General features: G+C 38.8%; 1 protein-coding gene across 1 annotated transcript in view; it reads right to left on the reverse strand.

The window, feature by feature from the left end:
- The window catches only part of LOC127352591 (voltage-dependent calcium channel subunit alpha-2/delta-4-like), a 68,868-nt gene that overhangs the window by 33,923 nt on the left and 8,518 nt on the right, over positions 1-26,427 (reverse strand). The window contains exons 2-25 of the mRNA XM_051381112.1: positions 22,944-23,025; positions 18,692-18,808; positions 17,186-17,245; positions 15,930-16,092; positions 15,712-15,843; positions 15,336-15,396; positions 13,911-14,061; positions 12,854-12,928; positions 10,872-10,961; positions 9,800-9,913; positions 9,530-9,608; positions 9,291-9,424; positions 9,056-9,073; positions 7,304-7,381; positions 6,407-6,487; positions 6,217-6,291; positions 5,910-5,996; positions 4,611-4,682; positions 4,298-4,359; positions 3,027-3,094; positions 2,365-2,410; positions 2,044-2,141; positions 1,696-1,786; positions 922-1,014 (exon numbers count right to left, since the gene is read on the reverse strand). Of these exons, the coding sequence (XP_051237072.1) occupies positions 922-1,014; positions 1,696-1,786; positions 2,044-2,141; positions 2,365-2,410; positions 3,027-3,094; positions 4,298-4,359; positions 4,611-4,682; positions 5,910-5,996; positions 6,217-6,291; positions 6,407-6,487; positions 7,304-7,381; positions 9,056-9,073; positions 9,291-9,424; positions 9,530-9,608; positions 9,800-9,913; positions 10,872-10,961; positions 12,854-12,928; positions 13,911-14,061; positions 15,336-15,396; positions 15,712-15,843; positions 15,930-16,092; positions 17,186-17,245; positions 18,692-18,808; positions 22,944-23,025 (2,127 nt within the window). The remainder of the gene's footprint in view (positions 1-921; positions 1,015-1,695; positions 1,787-2,043; positions 2,142-2,364; positions 2,411-3,026; positions 3,095-4,297; positions 4,360-4,610; positions 4,683-5,909; positions 5,997-6,216; positions 6,292-6,406; positions 6,488-7,303; positions 7,382-9,055; positions 9,074-9,290; positions 9,425-9,529; positions 9,609-9,799; positions 9,914-10,871; positions 10,962-12,853; positions 12,929-13,910; positions 14,062-15,335; positions 15,397-15,711; positions 15,844-15,929; positions 16,093-17,185; positions 17,246-18,691; positions 18,809-22,943; positions 23,026-26,427) is intronic.

Genomic DNA, 26,427 nt, shown 5'->3' on the forward strand with positions numbered 1-26,427 from the left:
AGCAGACAATTATTTTTGTCTTTTTGGGGATGCTGTGGGGTCTTAGACTCTTATTTTGCTACTTTCTGCTAAATAAATAAATAAAAATAAATTACTAATCCTGACTTTTTGTGTTGTATTATTATTATAGATAATAAATAAATATAGTAAATAATAATATATAACATATGGAAATCTTATTCATCACGTCCAGCTCTCTAATTGCCTGTCAGTCTAAACATCATCCATCACATCACCTTGCCAGCATTTTAAAGGGGTATTTTAACTAGCTTTCTGGCATCTAGCAAGCTAAAAAAAAAAACTTTAAAATCTTACATTAGATTCAATAACGCGTCCAAATATGTGCCCATTATTGTGAGTTAGCACTTGCTGGCATCTGGCTAGTTAGTGTCCATTTATTATTAAATCTAATGTCATTATTAAATATGTAAAATACAAATGTAATAATGATTGCATTAATAAAAGTAAGGAAATATATTCAGATGTTTGTGTTGCATTTGTACAGTATATTGTCAATGTGGCTTTAAAGACATTTCACAAAAGAGGGAAATAAACATATACTATATACGATACTAAGAACCTCGTCAGGGAAAAGTTTGGGAACTCCTGATTTATCCAACTGGAGTTCCTCGATGTTTGTATTTATATCATTAGGCCAGAAACAAGCCCTGAAGTTGGTGGTGCTCGTTATCAACCTGTGATGTGTGTAAGTTAACAAACCAAACACAGCAGATGTGAACGGTTTGTATTGATCGGCTCCAAATGTGAGCGGGACCAAATGAATGAGGGACAGCAGAGACAGTCCCTGCATGAATAATAATAATAATAATAATAATAATAATAATAATAATCCTCTTGTCTTTGTTTCTTTCAGATGTTGAGCTCTCTGAGACAAACTGAACTGACTGGTGTGAGTCTTACTTTGCCACTCTGGTCTCAACTCCTGCGTATCTCACGATCCTCATCAGGCCGGCACGAGTACCGAGGAAGGCGGTCTCAAGCCCCGGCTCCACCCTGACAACAGACAGACAGACAGACAGACAGACAGACAGACAGACACACAGACAGATGACAGAAGTTAATTATCTGTATAAAAGCTTGTTGTGTTTCTTCTGCTCATAATGTCACAAACAGGAACAGTTTTATTTACGAAGGTCGCAGCAGAGAAACTCAACAGCAGTGTTTCTTTTACAGCAGTTATTCATTTATATGCAGCGTTTCCACTCCTTCTGTCAGGATACATTTTAAGAACTTTTCAAGGAAATATTTCAGAATTAAGGGCCAATAATTCATGTAAATGTTCACATATATCAGTCTAACCCAGAGTAGTATTGTACAAAGACTTTAAATTCCATCAGCATGAAACACAAATACAAGACTTCTTTTTTGTATTATGACTTTTTATCTTGTTTACCATTAAATTATGGAAATGATGCGAGGTCTCATTGAATATTATCTATTTGATAAATAGTTTTTGGTGTTTAAACAAAATGTCATTTTAAAGAAGATGTTCTTGTCTGGCCTCTTCATCAATAGTTACATTTATATCCAAATATAAAACAGGATTTCCAACCATAATTATAACTTAAATCCTGTGAAACTTACAGGAGAAAGTCTATAAAAATGGTTTCACAGGTTAAATCCAAGCACTGACCCTTTTTCAGACACTAAAATACAAAGTGTGTCGGGTCTCACCTGTCGTTGAGCATCAGGGCGTTCCAGTAGGCCTCCAGCGGCGCCGTTACCACGGCGTCAAACAGCGTCTGCTGCAGCAACACCTCGTCACCTAGGCGACGGACAGGTCGTTTTTAAACTCTGTCACTCTGAGCAACAACTTCTCTTCTGAGACAGATTCAGACAGTTTCATCAACGTATACGTGATTTAAAAAGGTGGAGACAAATGTAAGGAAGGACATAATCGGGGTTTTAAGAAATCATTTTCCAGGACCTTTTCCAGGACCTTTTCCAGGGGTTTGTCATATAATGTAACAGAAGACCTAGCAGTGTATCAGGTTCTTCAGGAGGGGTGGGAAAAAAACCTACACTCGAGGTCGGGTTCCTTCCCCAGCAGGTAGCGGATGGCGGCCTGAAGCTGAGAGTATTTCCGGTGGCCGGGGTCGATGTCCGTCTCGCAGTACGTCCTGAGGAAAAGAGGTTTATTAAAGTCCAGCACAGAAACCTGCTGGATGCTGCTGGGAGGTTAATACGGGAAGGGAAAGACTTTAAATCTCCTACGGCTCTAAGATATACGACATTATTTGCTGATCTATGTGATCAGGGCTGGTCCGGGGGGGGCGGGGGGCAGACATTTCTGTGTGGTCAGCAGATATAAACTGAAGGTTAAAACATCCGCTGCGTACGTACCATTCAGAGGCGATGCTGAGGTCTGGGGAGGTGAGATCGTGCAGACCTGCAGAGGAACACAAACAGTTTTACTTCCTCTTACGTAAGCTCTTAAATGGGGGGGCACAATATTGTTTCTTAGGGATGATTTTATATGTTTTTGTTGATAAAATAATGGATTATATTTAAACAGCTCAGATAATTAAATAAAAATATAAAAAAGGTATAAAACAGGGATAATTAAACACAGATATATACATGTTTAGAGGCCTATAGTCTACAGATAATCAATAATATTAAAAGTGTGAAATTTTGATTACCATAACCTCATAAAAGGCGTTCAGAACGTATAACAATAATTGTTTTCTTTTACTTTTTTCCACTTTTTATACACGAATATGAAAGAAAATAGTTAATTAATTATTTAATTAATTAAATGTTTTTAAAGTTAAAGTTAAAAGTTGGATGAATGTTAAATTCACATCAATCTCAGGAGCATAAAAGGTCATTTTATCTGAGATACATTAGAAAATACCAATTAATCAATTTTCCAAAACATCTATACGTGTTGCCGTGGAGATGAGGTTGTATTTCTGTGCACGAATAAACAAGTTTGGGTCGAGGGTGTCGATTAATCGTCAGCAGTTGATTAAAAGGGTCTGTGCTGCAGGGGATTATCCTACCTTCCTCCACAGACACATTCCCCATGAACATCAGCTGTCCGGGACCCCTCGTCAGCACCATGCCGAAGCTGCAGAGACACAGAGGAGAGACCGACTGAACGTCTGCGTTTAACAATAAACAGAGTGAAACGCTGCCCTCTGGTGGTCGAAGCGCACACATACACAATACTGACATACTGAATATGTTTGAATATTATTTTATTGACACAAGCTGACACATTACAAACATCCTTCCTTTAATATTTTACCTTTTGAGATTAAAACTCCAAAGATGTAAAACAAAACAGCTTTTTTTCCAGCAGTTTTTCTTGTCTTTACCTCAATTTCTCTCTGATTTATTCTAATGGTTAATATAAATCCTGGAGAACTTGTATCTGTTATCTTTATTTATTTATTATTACATTATGTTTGTCTATTGTCTGAGTTGTTTTTATATTTCTGTCAAAAGGAATGCTTTAACAAATACAGTAACCTTGAATCTAATAGTACTCTACACTGCATTTTCCAGGACCTTTCCAGGACTTTATCCAGGAGTTATTTACAGGACAGCACTTGCTCCCAAACAGACTACTATCAACACATTTAACCCCACTTTTATGTCATTAAATTAGCCACAGCCCTTCAAATCAAGTAGAATCTTTTATTTTACAATAAATTAATCTTCTAGAGAGCGAAGGAGTTCGCTGTCTGTACAACTTCCCTCATCCTGACTTTTATTGTTAAAAACCTTTCTCAAAGTTATGACCTCTATGAGAGTTATGCTCCAGAAAGAAAACCCATTTTATCCTACCAACAGTCGAGTCTCAAACTAAATACAAACTTAGGTTGATGTTAATGAGGGGCTATAATACAATAAAAGAATTCCAGGACAACAAAGACTATCTCCAGAATTTTTGATAATTTTAATCAATTTCCAGGTGTTTCCATGACTGTAAAACTGGCGTCTAAAGGTTTTCCAGGATGTGAATCACTTCCATCTGTCTGATTAGAAGTTAATCTAAATGTCACGAACCACAGTCAGTTCAAAATTCACTCGATTTTAAAAGAAGGCGGCTGTGAGCTGCAGTTTACTGAAGAATCTGTCTCAGCGTCCGTCAGCCGGTCTGGAAACTAAAAACTCTGCATTTCAAAAACCTTCACAGTGAGCCATGAACCCCAAAATGTCTGGAAAACTAGTGTTTCCAATTTCCAGGTTTTCCAGGTCGTTGTTTTTGTTTGAATTCATGTTTTGCTTAAAATGCAGCAGATCCTCTAAACCCTCTATGAGTTACCTGAAAGGTGTCTCGTCGATGTTTGTGTAGAAGTACTCGTTGACGAGGAACAGAGGTCGTTTCTGTCGGAGGAGAAAGGAACCGGGTTTATGAAGCGCCTTCAGCTCGTCTGATACGTGTGACAGAAACCAGCTGTGTTCAGACAAACTGACATTTTAAAAGCACAACAACTGGCAACCTAATGAAGACCAATCAGAGAAGAGTTTTTCTTCTTCTGCTTGGTAATAACTACAGGTTGTGTTTGATTCCAGTTATTCTGCTTTGTTTAATCAGTTTCTAATCTGTAGGATTATATTAAGATGCTGTGACTCACCCCTTTATCCACTGAGGCTCTGATGTTCAGGCTGCTGCTGCCAGTCTCTCCTCTCACCATGGCTGTTCTCAGCTACGAGTTTAATACAAAGTCAAATTAGTTTCTTCCTCTTGTGTCAGATTCAGACTACAGGACACTTTTTAGTTAGTTAGCTACTAATGGTCTCTGTAGCAAAATCCATTAGTTTACAGTTTGAAGATGGATAAAAGATAAAAGCGACAGATATACAGAATGTAGTCACATCTTAAGTTAACTAATGTTAGGAAAACACTAGCTCGTTAGCATGCATTTTGCTACAGAGCAAAACCTCAGCTAACTAGCTAGCTAATCTACATTATTACCAAATTTATGAAAATCTGCATTTTGTGGCCAGGAAATAGCTCAACACACGTCGTGTTTTAAATCGCCCCGTACATTTGAAGACAAATCCTGAGCAAGACACTAGCTAACTAGCTAGCTAACCATTTATGTATTAGCTAGCTAGTTATAGCATTTTGCTATATAACATTAGTTTATTTAAGATGTGACTATATATATATAAACATATATATATACCGTAAAACTTCTAATAATAGCCCAGGCGTTTATCTGCTTAAATCACTGAACTCCCCCTGCCTTTATTTGGGACAGGCCTTTAATTCCTTTTTCAAAAACTAAACTAAACTCTAATTGTTTACAAATTTCAACTAACATGAGGACTAGTTTCTTTCCGTCTCTCTTGTTAACCGTGTTACCGGTAACTCAGAATTAATGTTTTACTTTGTTGATAGTTTTTCGTAAAATATATTGAACGATTGAATTGTGGATAATCTATAACCGATCTAACGATGTTCATTATGTACATACTGACAGAAGTTTAAACATTTATATTTGTGTAGGAGATTGAAACGACCCGGTGGTTTTAAGAGGTTTTATACATCGAGATAATTTCTATAAAATCCAGACCAGGCCTCTATTGGAGACCTGCGTTTATTTGTCAAAACCTGTAGCCACACCAGGCTTTTAAAAGAGACCTGCGTCTATTAGGGACGCTGCTTTTATTGGAAGTTTTCCGGTATGTCGCTTATATCTTTGAACAAAATGTGGTTGTCTTTTCAACATAGATTAGCCTAGCACGTAGCATACAGGAAAGGAGGACGTTGACTGAGGCTCCAAAAAGGGGCGGGACTTAGAAAGGGACAAAAAGGCCGTGTCCCCAATTTAGAAAAAGGCAGATTTTTTGGGGGTCAGTGGTTTTAGTTAGAGTGTAAGTCAACAGGAAATGAAGGTGAGTCTGTGTAAAGTAAATTTAAACGTTACTTTCTCCTCTGTATCCTCCCACTCCACCTCAGACAGATCCACACTGTTGTAGTTTGGCTTCGGCTTCAGTTTCTTTCCATCTTTATACTGTAGGACAGAGGACACACTGTTACTGTGAGTGTGTGTGTGTGTATGTGTGTGTGTGTGTGTGTGTGTGTGTGAAATACTGTACAACTGTCCTCATAAATACTTAATACCTCTCCCCTTTAATGTACCCTTCAGGATCTCTTACTTTAAATAGAGAGCTAGTAAATCAGAGCCACTGCGGCTCTTCAGCTAAATTTGTCTTCTGCAGTCGTGGACTCACCAGAGGTCGAAGGTCAGGGTGAGCCAGGATGTAGCCGTTGTTGGTGATGAGGAAGGCGTAGCCGTGAGCTCCCAGCTGTGGAGGAGAGAAAGAAACACACACACACACACACACACACACACACAGAGCTCAGGCGGATGTCGACATTTAAAGCTTTTATTGTGAAATCTGTGTGTGACCTGGAGCTCACCATGTATCTGGGCGCCAGCTTCATCACCTCCAACAGCGGGACGTCGGAGCCGACCACGCCCAGCAGGATCCCGTGGGACAGCTGGAGAGAGGCAGGAAGCAGGGTCACTATAATAATACTTCATTATATTCAGTTTTAATCTGTTTTATTATTTGTGACTGTCAAAGATCTGCACCTCAGGAGGGAAATCCCCTCCATCACATCCTGTTTGTTTACACAGCTGGTTGTTAATTAAATAGAGGTTTTTAACTGGCTGTTCATAATATATAATATAAAGCAGATATCAACAACAAAGTCAGGTATATTTCCATTAATCCATTCACATTATAATCTAATATTTATGGTTATATTATCCATTAAAAAGTTGTTTTAGATGAAAGTGAAAATACTGTAGATTTTAGGATTTTAAGTGTATAAACACAATGCTGTCTGTTGGTTCTGTTGTTGTGCTCCTGTGTGGAGGCATTTAGATACATTTCACTTTATTGTAATTCATTTATTTACGTTAGTTACACGTCTACACAAAATGTAATCACAGTAAAATCTAATATTTAATGGGATATTTCACTCACATAGTACATATTCAGAGGTTGGGAAGTAACAAATACCGGAATATTTGGATCTTTTGGACTTTTTTACTTTTATTTCTAACATTGTTACACAAATATTTGAACTTTCTGCAGCTTAGAATTAAAAACAGGTTAATTACTTCAGTTTTAATGCGTTTGAGGGAATCGTCAGTTAATTATTTAGACGTAGAACAGAGTACATTTTCACTTTTACTTGAGTAAAGAATCACATTGTACTTCATTCTTAATGTTTGTGGTTACAGTTAATGTGATATACTGTATTTACAGTATGTATATAAACACATTGTACTTGAGGTGACCGACTGACCGTCTCTTTCTTCTTGCTGAAGACCGGCATGGCCACCGAGGTCATGAGCAGCAGACTCTGAGCTTTGGTGGTGAAGAGCTGAAACAGCAAAACACATTTTTATAAACACTTAAATAAACAGGAATGATGAACCAAGGAAGAGATTATTAAAGGTAAATGGAGGCGCACAGCGTCAGCAGATTGTTTTTAACCTGCATTTGTATCTTAATTATTTCTGTTTTTTATTGTTATTTCTGTCTGTGAGTCCTGATTTTTAGACTCCGGAGCACTTTTATCAAGTTGTATTATGTTAGTTTATTGTCTGAGTTGTTTGTAACCGATGAAACTACAACTGACGAGCCTCAAACAATCTCACTGAGTGGACAAAATAACAGGAACACCTTACAATCTTATATTATAATATCTTTAGAGAGAGGCTGACTTTGTCCTGGTGTTCTTGTTATATTTCTATATAATATAAAGCGTATTCTTTCTTCTCTATACACAGATCATAATATTTATTGTGACACTAAATGCAAAGTGCAACAGCTCTGAGGTCGACCTCCAGGTGGCGCTGACGGACTGCTGCAGTACAATCGGTCCCTCCAGGAGCTCAGGGAATAACATTAATGTGTGTTAATGTAAATTTAAAATCAGGAACTTCTCTCTTTTTACTGCAGTTTACTGCATAGGAAAGTAATTATTTGTGTTAAGTTACTTTTTGCATTTGAAATATCTGCTTCAGTTCTCTTATTGAAGCCCTCAGCTGTCAGATATATTATCTTAGTGTCTCTGACAAATGAATCTAGTTATTGTATACTGATACAGGTTCTATGTTATTGATTAATGTCTGTGGTGGAGGTCCTGGGAGGGTTATCTTACGTTGACTCACAGAGCTTCTCTCTAAATAAGACCACTCGTATTTGTACTGAATGTTTTTCCTTTAATTGGATGCTGAGCACTATTATACATACAGCCAGAGGTATACTGTTTTAATTGGGGTGGCACAAGAGGGGCAGTGACTCATACAGGGGTGGTATGAAGTTTGTGACTCAGTTGTTCCCAGTTTATATAATTCCAACACTGTTTCTGGACCTCAGTGTGCAGAAATATCTGAATACACTCACAAAAACGGTATGAGATTAGCATAAAATGGGCGTGTCAGTACAGGGGAGAATTGTGGGTACCAACAGAACCTATTTTTATTCAGATCAAGGTCAAAGGTTAAGGGATCTCTTGCCAGTTTTTCCATCTGTTGCCTTATTTAAAGCGTTATTTAATCTCCTTTCCCGACACAGTTGGTACCAACGGATGTGTTCGGTCATTTAGTTTCATATGATATCAGTATCTTAACTTTAGCTTTAAAATGGAGACCACTGCAGCCTCTGGAAGACTAGAGGGAAGGATAATGGGGTGGCCACGCTCTGTACACGCTCCTGCTTACAGCATACACAAAGTATTTGTTTTTTTCAGTTGCTAAAATGTGTAAATAAAAATATCAACTAGTAGTTAATTTTCACATGAAGCAATTTAAATCTATTTTATAACAGTTATTAATGTTTATTTTATTTATAACTTATTTATTTTCTACCTGTTTTTGAGGATTTGAGGATAAAAAATACCAAAATATGACGACCATGATAATTTGTATTTGTATGTTTTTGTGTTTTTGTACAACCACTTCTATTAAAACATTATTTTAAATGAAATAAAAAAACTACATATTATATAGAACTGATCTAAAAACTACAACTTCTTCTTCTCCTTCTTTACCTCCTTGGTGTTGGGAAGCTGCCGGAGCGATGTGGAGGGAAAGGCCCAGAGGATCATGGGAGAATGAGCAGAAACACAGACAGACAGATGAAGGTGAAGTGATGATGAAGATGATGATGAAGATGTACAGTATGTTGACATAAAGGAGAAAGTCCCCCCCCGACCCCAAGAAATGGTGAAACACATCATATCTCAGATCCAAACACGAGCTCTCTGATTGGCCGGCTCGGCTCACCACAGTGTCCATGTAGGCTTCCGTCCAAATGATGTCATGGTCGTGGTTGATGACCATCGGTCGGCTGAGCACGTGCAGGTACTCCATGACGTTCTCCTGCACGTCGGCCAGCGTGGAGATGTGTGTGTAGTAACCTGAGGTAACACACGGAAACACAGGTAAACACACACACACACACACACACACACACACACACACACACACACACACACACACACACACACACACACACCGCTGACCTTTATTGTTGCAGGCGATCCACTTGGTGTTTTGAGCGAAGGTCATCTCTCTGCCGATCAGGTAGGTGAAAACTCGCACCTGAGCAGAAATGAATGAAGCATTTTACATTTTATTTCTATAAATGAATCAGTGTTTATCAGCAGAGAGTGAACGGGTTGTAGTGTAGCTTTGTTCCTCTGCTGCCTGTGGACTGATCTCTATGTGTCTCTATGTAGGGATGAGGGTCAAAGGTTGTGACATCCTCTCCGGGCCTTAGCCCCGGTTCTCACCCTGCGATCGGGCCAGTTGAACTCCTCAAACACAGACTCAAAGTCCTCCATGGCTCCGTCTGTGATCAGCATGATGGCCTGGTTACACATGCTGCCCTGACCGTTCACCCTCGCCTGCACACACAAACACACACACTTTACAGAGAGTTTACTGCAGTCCACTTCATTTAAAACACAATGTGAGAACCAGCTATACTCAATCAATCAAGTCTCAATCAATTCAAGATTTGAGTCCAGAAAACCTGAATTCTTATGATTTATTTTTAGAGTCAGTGTTTATGTCACGGCCAAAGCGGGGACAGTTAAAGTGCTCCAGGTTCACTGTGGTCCTGTTTAGATGTCATATTAACATGCTTCTTGAGTGATCTCAGCACAAGTGGACAGCTCTAAGTACAGGTGTCACTCTCGCTGTCTGATTTCCATTTTGTTTGCTTGTGCTCTTTTACCTGCAGCAGAAGTTTGTGAACACGCTGTTTCAACCGATGAACAAGTAACCGCAATATCCCCAGACTCCCTTTAAAAATCACGCATTTTAAAGAGTTGTCGAGCGAGGAAAACTTTATAAACTTTGTGGAAAGCTGTATACAACATATTCTTAATTATTTGGACATTCTTGTAAATCCGGCAAACGTTATTCACTAATTAATCAATTTATTTGCACAAAAAACATTGAGTCCGTTTGTCCCAGCGAGACTCTCTGTGATGTGAGCAGGAGGCACACTTTTACTTTCTCTGACATTGTGTTTTTTTGGTCATCTGTGATGTGAAAACATCAGATTCCCACTCAGTCAGGGAAGTAACAGTGTGTGTCCTGCTCACATATAGGTCAGTTCTAAAATCCCCCAGGAGGAATAATACTACCAGGTATGAACGTGTTATAGTGTCAGCTGGTTGTAGAAACTGCTGTGGCGTACCGTCTTATTGTTATCATCTTCTTAAGCTAAATGTTTTGTAACATCCTATGTAAGAATCAACAGAAACAGTGGTGCCAATTTAATCAATATTTGACTTTACACAGAGCGTTAAAGTCTTATAGTGTTGAGTTTCATTATCTCCTGTTTAGGACACAAACCTCGTTGAGGATTTTGAAGGATTCCTTCATGGCGTTTTTGATCTTTGCTTCTCCTTTAACATGCAGCTCCTCCACCAGCATCTTAAAGTGCTGAGAGACAGAGAGAGAGAGATTACACAGAATATACAGATTATACAGAATATACAGATTATACAGAATACACAGATTATACAGAACATACAGATTATATTGTAATGACATGAAGATGGTTTTATTTGTCCAGCTTTTAAGATATTTGTCTAACACCCATAATGGAGGGGAAGGGGTTTTTATTTATGGTTTAAAAAGCACTGAAAAAAATCATTGAACAGCAGCAGGTCTGTTCTCCCTGGAGAACTCCTGCCGCCAATAGACACAATTAGCTGGTTATTACAGCAACGTCCTGTTTATGACAACAATACAACGAGATGGAGGAGGCCGTGGTCGGAGCTGTGTTTGTTCTGTGTCGTGGGTTTAATGGTTAATAATGAATTTGGAGTATGTGGTTGGAAGAGGAGAAAAAGGAGAGCTACGTTTGTGCGACAACTTCATGTTATCGAGGGTGAGAGAGAGAAACACACAGCGCTGCGTTCAAAGGTAACTAACTTTAATGTTGTCTTATTGTAGTTTTCTGGCGTGTAAACAAAATATTTCAGGGGAAATACAACAGTGTAAAGCAAACAGTCTTACAGGATATCTTCTGTGAGTTTATATCGTAAATAAAAAATAAAAAAGATTTGATTCAGTTTTCATCACAGAAATGTTGAGATGTATTTTAAAAAAAGGTTTTCTTACACCTCTTAAAATTAAGACGGTCTCACAACCCCCCATAAAGCTTTGGTGCCGGGGGACTACCGGGTTGGGAACGAATGATCTAAAGTGAAATACAAAACGGACCACTGACACTTCGTCCCTCAAGCGGTAAAAGAGTTTTTACTCTGACGTAGGAGCTAAAAAAAGTTCCTAAAAACGGCGTTTTAGGAACTACGCTTGTTTCTAGTTCCTGCAGTATGAACCAAGGTCGTTATATATTTAACTAAAACTAAGGTTGAAAAATAACTTCAGTCAACTGAAATATGAACTTAAAATAAAAATCTAGCAGAAATGTTTTTTGTTTTAGTTTTTGTCAGTTTGGTCAAATTTGTTAACACAAGCATCAGGAGGCGTTGGAGCTTAAGTTTATTGAGACTTGGATGTCTGACAAATACCTCCTATTATAACTAACACTGGAACTAGGGATGTCCCAATCCAATCTCAACGATTGGCGCATATCATTTTTTAACTGATTGGTATCGGCTATATCAAGCTTTATTGACCCGATCTGATTGACTCTCTTCGCTGTCTCTGTCCTCCACTCTGCTCTGTGTATCTGTGTAACATTTATTTCTTAATGCAATGCTGAGCTATTCAATTATCAACCATATACATTGGATTGATTTGAATAACTTTAATCTATCGATACTTAATGACTCGGATTGGATTGGGACATCTCTAACTGGAACTGATCAAAACTAAAAAATTTTAAACAATTAGTCAGGAAACTAACTGAAACTAAACTGAATTGAATTGAATAAAAAATTAAAAAACTAAAATAACACAAAAAACTCACAAACAACACACAAAAACAAACTGTTGACCTCCGACTGTTCTTAAAACTATTTTAAAAAGTTCCTCCGGTCCTCTTAACATTAACCCTAAAACAAAGTCTTAACCTTCACTCAGCCATTTAAAGACAAACTCACAGTCCAGAGATATCCTCACCCTCTCATTGGTCCCCACGAAGATTAAAGTTCTGTACACTGCAGGAAGTAGGCCAGGAGGTCGATTTGACGTTGAGGGAATTCCTGTGTGTGTGTGTGTGTGTGTGTGTGTGTGTGTGTGTGTGTGTGTGTGTTGTGTGCGTGCGTCTTGTGTGTGTGTGTGTGTGTGTGTGTGTGTGTGTGTGTGTGTGTGTGTGTGTGTGTGTGCTCTTTAAGCCTCCATGATGCAGATAATGGTCTTACCTCTCTGTTGTCCAAGTCGGCCTGGACCAGAGTTCCTTTGAAGCACGGCTCCACGTACCGAACGTAGTCCGTGTACTGCACAGAGGAGGACACAGGTTCAATACTTCAATAAATCAATCAATCAATCAAACTTTACTTGTATAACACCTTTATACAGTTTACTGTAGTTTAAAGTGCTTCACAGACGATTAAGACGAAATGATAATAAGACAGAATGGAGCCCTTTTAGTGCCGTCACATTGTTTTTTGTATGTATTGATTATGGTTTGATTACGTGTCTAAAGATTTATCCTACAAGCCCACCTAATCAGAAATCAGCGGTCCCGGACTCAAAAGACGTCACAATGTTTAACTGAAAATGTCTGTAACGATAGTATTCCATAGAAGTTATACTAAAGTGTCGAGTCAATGGTCCAAATAAAATAAAGGGACATTGCAGATAGTAATGTTATTCTGTTGCACTTTGCAAATGCAGTTTTCCAGTGTTTGATGTTTCTTCCCAAAATATAAAAATGTGCAGAGACTGATTTACTTTAAGACAGAAACATCTTTAGTACCAAGAAGATTTGTGTGTTTTAACATGAAATATGATAAAGATCAACAAACAGAGAATGGTTGTATTTTTTAAGAGGAAAAACTGAAGACTGTAGGCGTTAAAATAAAAAGAAATTAATAAGATCTGTCAACTTGACGTCAGTCAGTTTTATACTTCCATACTTACAATACTTTTTGAGGCTTGTATTGCTTTCTAATTGATAATGAAAGCTGCAGAGTGACAAGAAAGGGGAGAGAGAGAGAGAGAGAGAATGTCGGATTCGAACCTACGGCTGCTGCGTGGTATTAATTTTACTTAAAGTCCAACAAGGACTTTTCATTTTGTATTGATTCTGGCGACCCCCTGTGGACAAAATAAGGAATTTCCACCACCTTGTTTCACTGATTTCAAGGGGAAACCTTGTAGCACGTTTCAATAAAGGCTCTGACTTCTTCCTCTGTCACTGATGTAATGTGACACTGTGTGTGTGTGTGTGTGTGTGTGTGTGTGTGTGTTTCTCACAGCGATGACGTTGACGAAGTCGTTCTCTCCCAGCGTGTCCAGGATGGTGTTGATGGTGTGTTTGGCGATGGTCATCTTCAGCCCCTTCATGCTGCCGCTGATGTCCACCATGATGATGATGTCTTTGGGAGACGTGGCTGCCTGGATGTACCTGAACACAACATGACAGTCGCTGATTACTTATTCACATATGTTACACTCTTTATTGCATTTATTAAAACAGAGTAAATGGAGACTGAAATTAAAATTAAAATTAAATTAAATTATCCAATAAATTGAGACACAATTCAAGAAGTTCCTGTTTTTTTTATAGAAAAATCTCTTTTATTGGACATTAACTCATTTTAAACTCAACCACTTACAGTCTTACATACAGGAGTGTATCTGCAGCTCTTAATATAATATATTATACATTTAAAGAGCTAATCCTTCGTTTTTTGGTGATCTTAAACATGATTTTGTTTCAGAGCTGATCAGATGTGACTCCACATTATTGACATGCACAAGTGAAAACGTGTCACTCGGAGTTGCAGTTTCTCCCAGCAGATGCATTACTGCAGCTTTTCCAGCTCAGCTGCAGTAATGCGGCGTGGCGGGGCGTTCAGGGACATATGCAGCTCTCTGGTATTATTCAGAAATGCATGAACAGTCACATATGGTGCCATGTGGGCTGCGGTGACCCGGCTAAGGAGCAGCTTATCGTCTTTTGCAGAGGATCAGGACTCTGGCTGGCCGCTGCTCAGCCGACACACAGCCAGCAGGACGGCGCCTCAGACTGACTGAAACTCAGCATTACACCCGCAGTTTATCCTTTATTTGTATTGTGCTAATTTCTGTTGTTATACGGAAAATAGGCAGAGACTCTTTAAAACACAATATCCCAGAATTTAACAGTTAGTGAAGTTTTTAATGTTGTTTTTACTGTCAGAGGTGCCGATTCTTATTGAGGTTAGAGTTTGTAATTAGCACTTTAAAGGTTCCATCTGTAAGATTATAAACAGAATTATTTTTATGTATTCATGCATTCATTCCCAATAAGTGAACGGGTTGTAGTGTAGCTTTGTCCCTCTGCTGTCTGTGGACTGATCTCTATGTGTCTCTATGTAGGGATGAGGGATGGTCCAAATAAAATATATGAACATTGCAGATAGAAACTTTATTCTGTTCTGCTTTGAAAATGCAAATTTGTCTTTTATAACATGCAACATGGTAAAGATCAACAAACAGAGAACAGCAGATATTTAATATTACGAGGATAATAAAAATACACTTTTCTGCTCATAATGTCGACTGAAGGCAATAAAATAAGTTATTGTTGTCTTTTGTAAAACAGATTCATCCTGTAAACTTTGTGTGTGTGTGTGTGTGTGTGTGTGTGTGTGTGTGTGTGTGTGTGTGTGTGTGAACCTGTTGGACTGAACTCACCAGTTTCTGTTCCTGCAGTCAAAAGCTGCCACACCGTTGGAGTCTGGAGTCCATTTAATACCTGACAGAGAGACAAGGAGTCGGTTCATGTTTACCTTCGTGTCTTAGTGCCGACAGTTAAAACTCAATAAATATAAATTATTAATTCTAATGTATAAAATAGAAACATGTGTCTCATTGTCCTCGTTATCATCTCCTCACGAATCTGCTGGCCTCCTGCAGCAGCCTTTTTGACCTGAAACAGTGGGGTAAACACACAGGGTGCTACTTGGTAACGCCTGAGTTTACCCTACTATTTCATGTCAAAATGGCTGCTGTGAAAAAGGCCTATGACTGAGCGCTGAGGCTTGCAGTGTGAACTCAGCTCTTCTCTCACCGGGGTAGATTCTGAAGAACCCGGTGGAGCTGCCGAAGTACTGCCAGGTGAGCGTCGGGTCCTTCTGGAAGTTAAGGATGAAGACGTCGTTTAACGCCTCCGAGTTGTAGATGGCGTTGAGGATGTTGGGATCTGCACACAGAAACAGAACCGAGTCACACCCGAGGGTGAAGCTCACGGGAAACCGCCGAAGACAACAGCGAGAGACAGCGTCTGACCTTTGTTGTAGACGTTGGTGGGAATCTGGATGTCGCTCTGCAGCGTGTTCACTGGCATGTTGTTGAAGTGTTCGTTCTCCTCCAGAGCAAACTCTCCGCCCAGCTCCACGTTGTTCCCGTCCTCGTCCACCGTGTTGATCAGCATGGAGTTGTAGTAGTCGAACTGACAGGACACAGGAAGAGGGCGTCAAGAGCTTCCTTTCAAATATTAATCCTCAACCGACAGGCGTCGCCATTAACAACCTTAAACAACCTGAAGACAACATGGTGTCCCTCCAAAATAAGAACTTTGGTAAATAAATGACATACAACTGCATTAACATACCACTTAACTGGTAATTAAACATTTCTCCATTTAATACTGAAGTCCATGCCAGCAGGTGGTGGTAGTCTGCATTTGTCTTTTGCGAGCTTTGTGGCCACCGTAGTTTCTCCTACACACCTCACAGGCCGTCACATACGGACGCCAGCGGGTTTCAATTAGTTGCAATCTGAAACTTTACCGCTAGATGCCGCTAAATGCTACAGACTGGTCCTTTAAAAGGTTGCCTGTATATTTCAAAGCCCTTGCTCACACCTTTTACCAACTCTGGTAAAGTCAAAGATAAAGTCAGTGGTTGGAAAAGGTCAAATGTTAGACTTAGCTGAATTACCTGAAAACTTTCCACGATCATTTATTAAAGTATAAAACAAAGACGTGGCTCAGGACACCTTTATCTGCTTTTAATTAGCTGTAACGGACCATTTAGTGAAACATACAGTGATAATATATTCTTATTTTGTCCCATAAATGCAAATAACAACAGATTTCTAGAAACAGTTTGTGTCACACCGTGTGGATGATCCGATAGTGCTGACTCAGCAAATAAAGGCTTCTGTGGATTTCTTGTTTCAAACCACTGATAATGTTAAAGTTCCCAACGTAGCCGGAAGTAGCACCGCAACAAAGAAACAAACTTCCTGTGTTCATCCCGTGTGTCTGTGTCGACCCAGTTTCCTCACAGGATCAGTGAAGTTTGACCTGATCTAAATTCAGGTGTCGGCTGAAGCTTTAAAGCTTCAATCTGCTGCAGCGTCCAGCACAGAGAGTTAGCATGCTAACGTTAGCATTCAGCTGAGCCAAAGCACACCGGGGGCTAAGACCAATTAAACTGTTGAGGGATTAACTTCTGCAGGTTTCAGTTCGGAGTGAAACAAATAAACACTAATGGCTGCCTGTACTGTAACATGTAACAGGATAAAACAGGAGCACCAACCATTAATGAAGCGTTGAACTCGTGGTACAGATCGGCGTCCTCTGCAGACTCCGCTAACCTCTGAAGCAAAGAAACACAACACAGAAGTCTGAATGAGTCGCACGGATTGAAACGGAGAACAAAAGCAACGTTATAATAATCCTTTAATGCAGCCATTACAAACCTTTTCAGGATTGTGACCCCATAAAAAGAAGTAATGTTTAATTCACCGGTTACATCAGACGGAGAGCAACCGGAGTGTTAGAGCCTTAAAACCTTCTCACATTGTTTCATTTTTGAATAAGTTTTAATTTATTTTCCACAAGTTTTCTTGACAATATGGGACAATTTCTCACAAACAGTCATAAAATTTACCAATTTTATTCCTCCTTTTTTAATGATGCAAGTTCATTACAGGTAGCTGCTGGAATCATAGCGTTTACATAGGGATCTGAGTGAGGGGCTTCAATACATAACAACAACATGAATTATTTCCAGGATATTTTCATTCATTTTAATCAATCTCCAGGTGTTTCCATGTCTGGAAAACAAGTCTCTAAATATCCAGGAACTCTGTTAAAAGTCAGTATTTCATATCAGTGGTCTTAAAAGGGGCACTGCACCAGTTTTACACGAGTCAGCAATCAGATAAGATAAAGCAACCCATAACCACCACCACAAAAGCAAAATCTGCAGCATGCCGAGGATACGAAGATGTCCTAATGCCGGTTATTCAACCACATCCAGCCCGCAGAATGGCCACTGATGAAACTATTTTAATATTTATGTACTCTTAAACTTTAATTAATAGCCCAGGCTTTAATTTGCTTCAATCACTGTACACAACTCTATCAAACTGTTTATTTAAACCACTATTAAAATCACTTTAAAATATCAATTATGAATCATTCATTTAATAATTTGACAAAAGATTAAACCTTTATATTTGTGTAGGTGATCTAAACAGCTTGAAACTCACTCAAGCGGGCGACCCAGTGGGTTTTAAGAGGTTTTATAGATCCAAAAAACTTCTAAAATCCAGACCAGGCCACTAATTGAGACACCAGGCCAGTAGGGGAGACCTATGTCTAATTGGGACCCTGTTTTTAATTGAAGTTTCACGATATTTACAGTATTACAAACTGAGTATGCATGTATTAAAGGCAGGGTCAGTCTTTCTGTTGAGACTCATTCCTACACTGAAAGCATCGGTATCTGACGACCTCCTTTCGTACTGCTTACTACTGAGAGTTTGTCGTGTAGGATGTAGGAGGCAGTTCGGATCACAGATTAGATTTGATAGATGTGTGTTTACTTAGCATGAAAGAGCTAAAAACACATTAGGGACTCAAAGTCAAGAAGCTTCAGCATCTACTGCTTCGATCTGACTCCTCCTCTGTCTCTTACTTCATGGAGTTCAAACACATTAATGGATTTAATACGAGCAGCTGATAACGGCACCGATCTACGCAGCCTTCCATCCTGTTAAACACACATCTAAGGTTGAAGGAGACTCTTTGTTCTCACCTTCACTGACTTCATCTTGCTTCCCAACATTCGTTCGATTTCATCTGAGTAATCCTTCACCAAGTCGTTTCCGTTCAACTCCACGATCTTAATGATGGACTCCACGTCCTTCAGTTTCTGAGAGGAGACAAAGGCAAAGGTTTTAACAGAGTAGCTGCTACGCTAGTTTCAGCTAAAGTGGATCCAAATAAATAAAACAAAGACACTTATATAGTTTAACCTCATCAATAGAAGACCAGGAGTCAGTTGTCCTCCATTCTATATTTGCTTGGTATTATATGCTGAGAACTGTTCTTTAGAGAACTTATGTCTGGAACATCAAACCCACCGACATCAGACTCATCAGAACTAGATTTTCTTCCATAAAGTCAACAAAATTAAAGTATATCACATTTGACATTGTTTGACCTTTTTTTTTTTTTTTTTATTTTTTTCCTTTTTTTTTTTTAAATAAAATTTTCTCTTAACCCTTTTTTTGGGGGATAATTGCAGCCTATAAGTGCTGCAGATTGCCGATTTGCAGGAGAAAGTGAACACTGCAAAAAACTGTTGCATTTTTTGGTACAATTGATAAAAAAGCAGAGTCAACTTGTTCCAGTGAGGGTAAAATTGCAAGTAGTTGGTGATGTATGGCTCAGTGTTTTGCGTTTGGGGCTGCTGATTGGAAAGACTGATTTGATTTGTGTTAAACTTCCTGGAGGTACTGACTATTATTTCATATGTAAAGTCATTTAAAGACTGTCTGATCTTTATATTTGGCTTGTTTTTCTTGTTCTATTGATATTGGTGTGATTTTAAATTGCTCTTTGCTTTAATCGTTATCCACTTTTAAAGAATAAATACTTTGATAAATACAAACCATATGTGTCATCTCATGGTCAACTGATATGGGCTGCTAATGGCCGATATATAGCAATGATATCAAAACAAAGAAAAATCTTGTATTATTCTATTCTCTAGTTATAGTACAGGCCTCCAGTCTTGATTTGATCGGCTTTATTTTGGGATGTTTCCACACAGTGACCGAAACAGTGAGACTGATTTAATGCTGCTGGCAATTCGTTTTTGAACAGATTAAATGGGCTGTGTTGAAGTGTGTTGAAGTGTGTTGACGTGTGTGGATGTGAGTCGATGTGTGTGGATGTGTGTTTGTTGTGTGTCGATGTGTGTTTTATGTGTGTTTGTACAGCAAGACTCTCTGAGGTAATCAGGTCACTTTCTCTGGATCAAGAAGCTCGAGGTGGATCAGCCAGCGGAGAGCGAGGAGGGACACCGCAGTTGTGTTATTTACACTCCGAATCACTCGATTAAGTCATTCGCTAATTCCAGTCAAGTAACCCACTTACTGAGGTCAATAATGAGCGGAGCCAAACATTGGTTTCTGAGCTAAGATCTGTTAATTGCAGGTGATCAGATCAGATTTTTGTTTGTTTTTTCAAATGATGACAGTAAAAGACTGTAAATAGGTTAAATGCAGTTTCTCTAACGTCATATCTGACGGTTTAATAAAGCATGGTTTTATTTATATGGCATTTTAAAATAATTTATAGGGAATAAAGTCTTTTTGTTATGTTACAGACTGTAAACTGCACAGAAAACCACCTTCATATCTCATGTGTCAGAACTGCTTCTATTGATGGTAAAAACTTGTATTTTTACAGTTAAATATGGAATAAAACTCCAACTTAAAGCAGACTGAAGTAAACAAAACACAGAAAACAGTAAAAGAAAATATCCGATTCTGATCAGACTTTAAAATATACTCTGTTTGATCCCGATCTTGAGAATCGGCTCAGGAATCTCCAGTTTTGGTTATTTCGCATGAGAGATTTCTGTATTTTAACTCAACACTACGACAGAAAACAACTACATGGAACCGGAGAGTCAAAATATAACATTTTCCACACCGTCTCTCTCCATCAGTGTTTTATAACGGCCTTTTTACTTGCTGCTAGAATATCTTTAGGAGGCAGGTATCGTCTATAAGTGGATTCTCAGGGATGTGTCCGAGGGATGTGATTGTTCCGGAAACTAAACCTGGGATATTGGAAGTGATTGTTTCATTTCCATCTAGGAAGTCTGAATGTTACATTTCTGTTTATGTTTTCACCTGTGACTCTGTTAGACAGCAGAATTGGTGCTTGTTGGAACAGTATAAAGACTAATAAAGACGATTAGGTGAGTTAAGTTTGAAGTATGTTTTAAGTTTTAAGATAACAAGGTCGGTTAGGGAGAGAAACTTGAATTCAGAAGGAAAAATCTGTGTTTTTCTTTTCCTTTTTTGACATTTTGTGAGTTTATTTTCTTTATTAAAGCAATGAGAGCTGGTGCAGCACAAACACACACTCACAGACACTGAAATCGCCGAATATTTTAACATATCGCCCAACCCAGTATGTCCCAGACATACAGCCCAGAGGCGGCCTTAGCTATGTTTCACCCCTTTTTAAAACTATATCGGCCTATAGGCTTCAACCAACACTAATGGGCGTTCGGCGATCACTGAAGACCTGTCTGAAGACAACCTCACTACAGGAGAGTCTGTCAGTTCGGATTTCAACTGAGCGAGAAGCAACGAGGTCGCCGGACAAAGACGAACTTATTCAATTACTCTCAGTACTCAAACACAGGAGGGTGAAGTTCTGGATAGGACCGCCTCAGATTGAGTCTTTTAACTCGTTTTAATAGAAATAAAGTCAGTAATACTATTATAATATTCTTTTTATAACGATTAATTTCTCTTTCCTGGTTTGTTTGGGTTGTTTCAGTTTGTAATTAAAGGAATTGTGTGTATTATTTCTAAGTTGAGCTGTCTGTGATGCTGAAAGTGAAACATTTTTCACACTTTTCAGTCTCAAGTTAAATCTGACATTGCTGTAGTTGTTCGGTGCAGAACAGTAGTTGTTGAGGAGGGTAAAGAGCTCTTCGGTGCTGGTTGACGCCGTCTGCAGCGTCGCCTGAACTACGGGAGGTGGTTGTGGTTTCGAAAGCAGACAAACTGCAGACTGCCTGTGATAAATCTAAATCTGACAGATAAATGGATGAATGTCTAAAATCAGAACAGGCCACAAATCCTGACGCCGGTAAAGAGGGCTCGGTCCTCAATCTGGGCATTACCATGATCCCTCTGTGTGTGTGTGTGTGTGTGTGTGTGTGTGTGTGTGTCTGGTAAACACACAGACAGACACAAACAAACAAACAGTCCATATTATTTCCCAGTTCCCAGTTCAACCAGGCTGCTGCTGTTCGGACCAGTTTGAGTTTCAGCTGCTTTTCATTGGTTTTACTTTGATCAGTAGAAATGTTACATCATATCATTTTTAATCCAAAACAAACTCTCATCCTGCTTTTAATATTTAAAGGAAAACGCCCCCGAAAATCTGGTTTTATTATTATTATTATTGTGTTATGTATGGAAGCCCTAAAGGGCCATGCATTCATACATTTTATTTCCTCCGTTTTCCCGTGATAACGAGTTAATTCCATTTGTTTTCCCGAGATAACGGGATAATTTTCTCGAGATCTCGAGATTACGAAACTTTGTTTTCCTGAGATAACGATATAATTAATAGTTATTTGTCTTGCACCAGTGTATTTTTATATTCAGTTTAGTCCCTTATGTGCTTTATGAGTGGGTGGTTTTGCTGTTTTCAGTCTTTTTCTGTCTTTAAGAGAGCTCACTTCCAATCAGAAATCAGGCTAGATAGATAGATAGATAGATAGATAGATAGATAGATAGATAGCAGTTACTCCATTAAATCTTTTGTGAAAGTCGCAAGGAGCCACTGGAGGAAACTCTCTCGGACTCGACCGACGTCTCTTCATGATGCTGACTGACAACCTCTTAGAAGACAGTTGCTCCTGGTATAAATAAAAATTAAATCCTCATTTAAAGTGTAACTGGATTTTAAAATGACGAGCTCTCCTCATTTTTTAAAAGGAAATTAAACTTTTAAACGTTTTTTACAAGTTTTTTATCCCTTTATTTGTATTTAGTTTATCTATTTATTGCTTTAATTATCTGTTTCATTTTCACTGTTAAAGAATCTCTTGTTTTGGGTTTATGTCATTTATTGTGTTGTGATGGAAACATTGAAAACAATACAAACATTGCTCCCAACTCTATTAGTGCGTGTGCGGTCGACTGGCATTCTGGGAAATGTAGGAAAAGCACTGAAAACTGAAGCTCTGTCACACAGCGCGAGTCAATCTTTAATAGGATCTTTCCCTTAAAGGATTCAGCAGGGTTTACCTTCTGCAGCAGCAGAGAGCCCGAGTATTTGGTTGTGGATTCTCGGAGCTGAACAGAAAACACAGACGCCCACTGCTGCACCCTGAAACACAGACAGAGAGACAGACAGAGAGAGAGAGAGAGAGAGAGAGAGAGAGAGAGAGAGAGACAGACAGACAGAAAGATTGTCGTATTTTAATATTAAATCACAAAGAAATTGAGTCTTTGTAAATGTTTTTAGCATAAATTGTTAAACAATATAAGTGAGGATGAGATCTTAAAAGGTTAAAACAAACAACAATCCATATCAGTTTCAGTCGCTATATGTAGAATATTTTCACTGCTCGCCCATTCAGACGGGAAACTGCAGTCTTGTATCTCCAGAGCCACCAGACTTCTAGATAAAAACAGCAATTTTACCTCGCAGAACATGTGAGGTGCTGGTCCACCGCTGCCTCAGTCCGATTAGTTCAGATCCAAACTAATCACAGAGGGGTAAAACTGTTTTTGTCAATAAAGTCTGGTGGCTTTGAGGAGAGAATAGATTGATATAAACGCTTCAGTCTCCAGTTAAAAGGGACTGTAAGGTAAAGCCATCGGCACTCGAAGTAGAGCCGCTGGGATAATGAATAATGATAATGACTTGTTCCTTTTTTACTGGGATTTTAGTATGTACGCTAGAATTTGCTGTTTTCTTTATCAGTTGTATCAGCTAAAACCATTATAAAATGTGTGTAAAATGTTGTTAATAACTATTAAATAGGCTATAAATTATCATTAATTAATTCAAACACCATGAATGTGATGAACTACGCATTTAGTATGACATTATATAGAAAGTAAAGCGGTAAAACAGCAACAACAAATAAACCAACAGACAAAACTTATGTAGACGGTGTTTTTCGTTGGCTGTCTGTTGCCGTGGTGACGCAGTGCAGCGGCGACGGGTTAAGGCAGAAAAAGGCCATTAAATATGACAGCGGCGAGAGAGATTTAGATAATCTGTTCTTCATCTGGGTCATGGCGGAGAACTGCAGGTGTCTGCTCAGCACAAAGTCACAATGACACAAAAACAGAAACACACACACACACACACACAAACAGCTCTACACAGCAGCAACACGAGTTTCAGCATCATTAAAAATAACAGTTTTCATTATATTAAAGTAATTCTGATCCAATGATACTGAGCAGACACTGAATCTCTGCTCACCTGAACATCTAAAACAAGAATATAAATGAGTGAATAAGGATCTTAGAGAGGGTTAAACCCTGGATGAACAACCGAAGGCATAAAGGTTGATTAATTGATGGTTGGTTGATCACTTTTACTGATTTTACTGCCTCAGGTCCTTCTGGTTGTTCCAACCTCGAGGCTTTAATCTGAAGGTGGCCGTGTTTTTGCCATCAGGACCCCTCGGCTTTGGAACGACCCGGCTGAAGAACCTGGAGACTGTACGCAGGGTTTTAGAGGTCCAGAAATGGGACTTGCTAGAGAAGACTTGGGGCCATAAATGAAGTTATTTTTAGACATTTAACAAATTTGATCGTCTTTGACTTTCATAATAATACTGAGGTGGTTGGCAGCAGTCAATAAGAAGTACGGCTGCTCTGTGCTGGTGAGAACTGGCTGACTTTGGTTACATTAGCCTAATTAAAAGTGTTTGTTGCACAAACGATTATTATTTATTAACAAAAACAAGACATTTTTCCAACAGGCTTTTTCCTAAGATTTGTCATTGCGGCTCCAGAAAACGCCGGAAAACAAAATACATAGTCAATCTGAGTGAAGGGCTAAAGGACAGCAGAGGTTATTATCAGGATATTTGCCTATTTTAATACATTTTTAGGTGTTTCCATGACTGTCAATCCAAATTTCCAGGTTTTCCAGGATGCCTGGGAACCCTGGAATATGATCTCAGATTGGATGTAGAATCTCTTTTCTTTTCTTTTCTTCTCTTCTCTCATTAATTATTAAGATATCAGTGTTATAAACTCAGAGCCGCCGCCACCTGCAGGTTCGGATTCAGTCACATTTAATCTGTTTGGGTGCGACACGAGGACACAAACAAAGCGTGGACGCGTCCCCATAAGGACACAAACTCATCCCGGTTACATAAACGTTACGTTCAACGGCTGCAAAGGTTTTCACAATGGAGAATTTCATGTTGCATTCAGGGTGGTTTTGTTGTTTTTAAATGTGTTTGCTGTAAGGACAGCGGGGATTCTACACACACACACACACACACACACACACACACACACACACACTTTACTGCACTGAAGCAGAACTGTGTGTGTGTGTGTGTGTTTACTCAGCATGTGTTGAACAAGCATGTGTTGAACAACAGAGGAGTTTATTGATCCATCTGTTCTGGACATTAATCCTCTCAGTGCTCACACACACACACACACAAACACATTCACACACACACACACACACACACACACAAAAACATAAACACACTCACTGCAGGATTCTTCCTGGTTTTATGATATTCAGTCGATAAGAGGAATTTCTGATGTCAGAACATTAATTTAAGAAATAAACGTTTGGTATCTTCAGCAGGTAAAAGGTTCATTAAGCCGTCTTAAACGGAGTGGCTGCAGTCATTCTCCATGTGAGGCAGGACGCCGTTAATGACATCAATGACATCAATGTCACATGTTATTAATGTTATTTAAGATCCCGTTATCATGAACCATCTGACTGATGAAGGTCCCGAAACTAACAAATGTTTGTACTGAAAGTTAGTTTCTACTTTCTGGCACTGAATCCTGAAACATAAGCAGAACGTTTGTTTCTGTTTTTTCTAAAACAGAACAACTTCACTGTAAATAAATCTGTAATTTTACAGATTTATTTATTATTAAATATTAATTAAAAATTACATAAAGAGATGAAAGAATCTGTATTTGTTTGTGAATTGAGAGATATATGGTATAATTTTCACAAAAAACGTTAAATAAATGTTTGTTATCAGTGTATAACCATATAACCATTGGTAAACTGTCAAAACAGTTTTTATCAGTGAAAACAACAATAATTACTGTAATTTACAGATAATGACTTTAATTAAAGTTCAATAACTTTTAAAATTAAAGCTGCAAGCAGCATTGGGCGGCACCTCGCACTCCACGCAACTCGGGGGTGTCCTCAGTGGTCGCTGGCTCGGTCCCTAATTAAAGGTGCAAATCAAAATTCATCGCTACGCCACAGACACAACAAATAACTTAATGATATTCTTTCATTGTGAACGTCTTCAGAGTGTACTGACCAATTCTCTAGGAGGAGTTTGTTAAAATACAAAGCGTGCAAACCGCCAAAAATGGCATATGGCATATCAATTTCAGGCTTAATTGAACAAGTTCAGGTTGAAGCCCCGCCCATTTTTGAGTACAGATATGAATATAGATAGTTTACAGTTTTATAACCCTAAACCAGAATCCTTTCAATGTTTTCTTCACTAGCATTGCTTTACAACTACAGAGGCCCCAAAACTGA

This window comes from Dicentrarchus labrax, unplaced genomic scaffold (assembly GCF_905237075.1).
Source record: "Dicentrarchus labrax unplaced genomic scaffold, dlabrax2021, whole genome shotgun sequence".
In the NCBI taxonomy this organism is placed as follows: Eukaryota; Metazoa; Chordata; class Actinopteri; family Moronidae; genus Dicentrarchus; species Dicentrarchus labrax.